At 51.4% G+C, this 4,982-nt stretch overlaps 1 protein-coding gene across 1 annotated transcript; it reads left to right on the plus strand.

Annotated features, from left to right (window-relative positions):
• The first annotated feature begins 277 nt into the window (after nucleotides 1–277).
• LOC125758458 (uncharacterized) lies at nucleotides 278–1,846 on the plus strand. Its single transcript, XM_049415728.1, has 2 exons — nucleotides 278–520; nucleotides 1,334–1,846. The coding sequence occupies exons 1-2, from the start codon at nucleotides 504–506 to the stop codon at nucleotides 1,704–1,706; spliced, it is 390 nt and encodes a 129-aa protein (XP_049271685.1). The 5' UTR covers nucleotides 278–503; the 3' UTR covers nucleotides 1,707–1,846.
• The last annotated feature ends 3,136 nt before the right edge of the window (nucleotides 1,847–4,982 follow it).

The raw sequence follows: 4,982 nt of genomic DNA on the forward strand, positions 1-4,982 counted from the left end.
CGCACGAGAGCTATTTCTGGAGTGCGCCGCATCACCCTACGGTGTGGGAGCGGCACTATTCCACCGAATTGAAGGACAATATCAGCCCCTTGGATTTCGATCCAGGACGCTTACGGCCGCAGAAAAGAATTACTCACAGATTGAACGTGAGGCGTTGGCTCTGGTTTATGGCGTCACGCGATTTCGAGATTATCTGCTGGGCAGACAGTTCACGCTTCTAACCGACCATCAACGATTGCTGGGTCTCCTAAGAGCGGATCGTCAGACGTCGGCTATGGCCGCTGCGCGCATTCAGCGTTGGGCCATCATACTTGGTGCCTACCGTTATCGGTTGCAACATCGACCGGGTAAACTCATGTGCAATGCTGATGCTCTGAGCCGTCTACCCCAACCGTTACAGGAAGAAGCGGACCAGGAGGAAGAAGCTCAAGTCGTTCTGACCCTGGACCAGTGGGATCAGCCGGCCCTGCCATGGAAGGAGCTCCAAGCGCTCGCCGTCGCGGATGAGGTACTTTTCCAGGTACGCAAGTACACCCGGGAAGGTTGGCCGAAAAAACTCGACATGGAAGCTAAAGAAATCGCCGATTTTTAAAAAAGCGGCATGAGCTGTCTGTTAGTGAAGAACTTCTTTACTGGGGCCATCGCTTGGTAGTGCCGACAGCAGCGCGCGGGAAGTTGCTAAAGCTACTGCATGAAGCCCACCAAGGAGTTTCCACCATGAAGGCAAAGGCCAGATCATTATTTTGGTGGCCGGGCGTAGATCAATACATCGAGCGCATTGCGGCGACATGCCAAAACTGTGTGCAAGCGTTGCCGATGCCTCAGGCAAAAGAACCAGCAAATTGGCCCGAGACGCACGAAAGGTGGTCACGTTTACATGTGGACTATGCGGGACCAATAAAGGGAAAATGTTACTCATCGTCGTTGACGCGCACAGAAAGTGGATTCAGGCGCTTCCCGTGTCGCAGGCCAACTCGCATAGCACAGTCGAGGCCCTCAGGACGATATTTAGCCGTTTTGGTATACCGCGCACGGTGGTCTCCGATAACGGGACGCCATTGACTGCACGAGAGTTCGAGCAATTCATGGAGCGCAATGGAATTGCGCATATTCCAACACCTCCCTATCACCCCCAGAGTAATGGACTAGCAGAGAGAGCCGTGCGCACTATCAAAGACGGCTTGAAGAAGATGGGAGGCACTTGCCTCATCACATCACTGGCACGTGTATTGGGCAATTATCGGAACGCACCACACCAGGAGGGTCTTTCGCCCTCAGAGAGGCTATTAGGCTATCGTCTGCGCACAAGAATGGAGATGTCTTTTCCTTCCAGAGTCTATCCTGCCAAAGCTACGAGTGATCCAGGCTGGAATTTCGCACCGGGAGACTACGTGTACGTGCGAAATTACGGCGCCGGCGACAAGTGGTTCCCAGGCACAGTGGAGGCTACGCGTGGCACTCGCCTCCTGGAGGTAAAGACTGTGGATGGGCTTGTCCGCCGCCACGTGGATCAAGTTCGTAAGCGGAGCACAGATGAAACGCCTGCAGCCGAAGACATGTCGAGGCCCTCTACAACGGGTTCCCCGGGGCCGGTACGACTAGAAACAACGGCGCCAGCTACCTCCCAGAGTACCCCAGAATCGCAACCACACGTACTACGGCGCTCCACACGAGCCAAGAAACCGGTCGTGCGTTTTGGCTACTAAGAGGGAAGAAATGCGGTAACCCACTGAACGACGCGGCCCAAGCTCTCAAGTGCGCAATCTTATCCCCCTTCCCTCTCCCCTTTAGTTTCCTATATATATTCACGAGTGTGAATAAAACCTGCGTTGTTTTTCTGTTGGCATGGTCCGACTGTCTCGTTTACTGCTGGAGCGGCGTGGCCGCCTCCCAACTAACAACTATCGTCTTTAAAAACTTCCGAAGCGCACCACCGGATTCGAAACTTCGACGCCTCGCTCCGCAGCGCGCTGCCCTAAACAACTAGGCCACGCGCCTCCGGCTGTTTAGAATAACAACGGCGATATATTTACATACCCCATTTAACGCTAACGGCACGCAGAGCGCGGAGGTGCTTCAGTATGTGTAGTATCACCCGCGAGATTTCCCGAAGGGCGCACTTAAAGCAACGCTCCTACATTTTTAAAGACTATAGTCTTTCTTGGGGAACTTAAACGCGGAAATTTTGGTCTGTCTTTCTGTCTTTCTGTTTGTCGGCACGTCACCCGATTCAGCCAACCGGTCAAAGTTGAACCACTTGCTTACCGCCCACCCATCTTGAACTGGTACGGCTGTTCATACTTGTGAACGTTGTCGATCAAAAAGTAAATATTACGCATATCTGAGGCGTAACATCATTAGGTAAGTATTAGGTGGTGTCTCCCTTTAATAGAAAATACATAGATACGCAATTTTAAAGACCTTGATGGTATGCGTTTAACGTTGAGACAGTAACGCGTTTATTAAAATATTGCCACAGCTGAAGCGATCAGCGGTCCAAGCCGAGCAAGCGCGAGCGCCAACAACAACCGTCTTCGTCTTCTTCTTTCGCAGGTGCTCTTGTCTGCGCCCTACCATGTTACAAATCACTCCCCGGCGTAAAAGGAGCCATCCTGGCGACCTAAGGAACAGGTACAACTGGTGGGTCATAATGCGGCTTCAGTCGATCGACGTGAACAGTCTCGCGGCCGCGACGACGGCGGTCCGTAGATGATTGAACAGGCTCAATCATATAGTTAACTGGGGATGCTTGACGTAGGACGCGGTAGGGGCCTTCGTACTTAGGCAGTAGCTTTGTGCAAAGGCCAGGAGCGGTGGAGGGAACGCGGACCCACACCAACGTTCCAGGCGAATACGACTAAGGAGGCAGGTTTTCGTCGTGACGGTCCTTCTGGCCCTACTCGCCCTACAATGTTACAACCCTAGTTTCTTAAGGTGCGCTGAAAATGCGACTGCGCTGAAACTTGTCTTCCTCCGTGCCCTCTGCACAAGCTCATGTTGTGTTTCGGTTTCGGTTCAGTATTGCATTGTACGAATGACAGGGGGCGCCGCTCTGGAATTCCTGTTTTACCCAGGCGATTTGTAAGTCAGAGTTTGTGGAGAGTACTCGTTGAGTGCGGACGTTTCTTCTCCTTCGGCGCATCGCGCCAAACAGCGTGTTCGGGCTGGCCGGCGTCCCCACCGGTCGCGTTGGTCACCGCCGGTCTTCGCCGGCCGCTTCGTCGGGACTACCAGCCCGCAACACAGCACTCATGTTTCCCGACGTATTACCAGATGGCGTCCATATCTCACGCAGCGCCTCTTCTATCGTCTTTAGACGACATTTGCAGCGAAGCACGCAGATACGCGGCCAATTTTCTTCATACGCGCACTAAAAGGTGGCCCCTTTCTGTAGCCACTGACGGTGTGGAATGCCGAGTAAACGATGCGTCTAACGCCACCGCGCTGCAGGAGACGCGGAGGGGTCACTCCACGCGCCACAGTTTTAAAGAAAAAGAAGTCTAAGAGCGTTGGGCTGTAGCGCGCTGCTCAAACACGAAGTAACAACCGCAACAGTTTGTTCGCACTCGTCCTCTGTGTACCTGTGCGTTCTTTTCCAGTGTCCTTCGTTGTGTTTGAGCAGTGCTCTGCAAGTGTCGAGCTGTGACCGTTGTTAGTTCGCGGCCGTCCTGTGTGTGTTCTTTTCGTCAGTCGTTTGCGCTCGAGAGGCGCGTTGCAAGTACTGAGCTGCTTGCCGTTCTTCGTGTGACATTTTAATTTGTTGCTATCGCTTTCATTGCTTCGCCGTTGTGGCGAGACTGTGACTTTTTCTTTGTTACCTTTGTGCCTTAATTCAAATACCCACGTAATTATGAGAAAGAGTTAAATCGCCTCAGATTCCGGCCCAAACATTCAGGACGGAGCAGTGGGAGACCCTGCTCGCCAGCGAGGAAGAGGAAGCCCAGGTGGCTCTCCTCGATCAGGCGCGGTAGGCTGCTAAGGTCAGTGGAGCCCTGGACTAGGGGCCCCACCCACCTGCTTCTCAAAGCCCTTTTCTTTTTTTAATACACGTTTTTCAATTCACTTCAATTGCTGCCTTCTTTTAGCATTTCATTTATCTCTGCCAATCACTGAAATTTAATATTTTGATTCGCGATAAGTTAATATTGTGATTCCCGATTGCGATTCCCTATAAGCGGCAATTGTCTGAGTTATCGTGCAGGGGCATCGATGAAGAAATTCCGGCATGCGCACTGCTACACTCTACTGTTGCCAGCGTGGAAAGCATTTGTTCCATATATCTCACATATTTCGGGTTAACATAATGTTTTAACCAAGAAAAATATATTACCAACACATGTTGTGTCTGCTCCGCTGGAAGCGTAGAAAGTAGGTGGTGGTGGTGATGATGATGATGTTGCCACGGGCAGGGTTAGCCTGGTAGACCTGGCTGGTAATTGCTCCGCCTGATTGACCCTTTCTATGCAGTATGTCTCACCCTGCATCCCTTAAAGCTGTCTCTCGTAGAAAACGTAAAAGAATATCAGTCACGCCCTTGCGAACCATCCGCATCCCTTCCGGAAACACAATCTCTTCATAGCATCTGTGGGGAAACCCTCTTTTCTTCATATTGGGGGGGGGTCCAACTTAGAACAAAAGTGCTTACAGGATGAGATGAGTTGTAGGTCCTTATCCCCAACTTCATTGCACTCAGTGCACAATGCGGGAAGAGCGCCCCTTACTACAAACTACGATGCCGGAGTGTGGTTCTTCAGGCGCCCCTTCAAATCGTACAAGGAGAACTGGTACTTAACATTTGGCCGAGTACACAAACAATGAAAAATTATCTCAAATACAACAATTCATCTACGTGCGGTGTGTAATAGCTGTAGGGATTCCCAGGCCCCGAATCGACATCCAGATCTGAAACGTTTTCTCACAACGAGAAATATTTTTTTTAATAAATGCGTAACAGAATCCTGGGACTCCTGAATTCAAATAGC

Source organism: Rhipicephalus sanguineus, chromosome 5 (assembly GCF_013339695.2).
Source record: "Rhipicephalus sanguineus isolate Rsan-2018 chromosome 5, BIME_Rsan_1.4, whole genome shotgun sequence".
In the NCBI taxonomy this organism is placed as follows: Eukaryota; Metazoa; Arthropoda; class Arachnida; order Ixodida; family Ixodidae; genus Rhipicephalus; species Rhipicephalus sanguineus.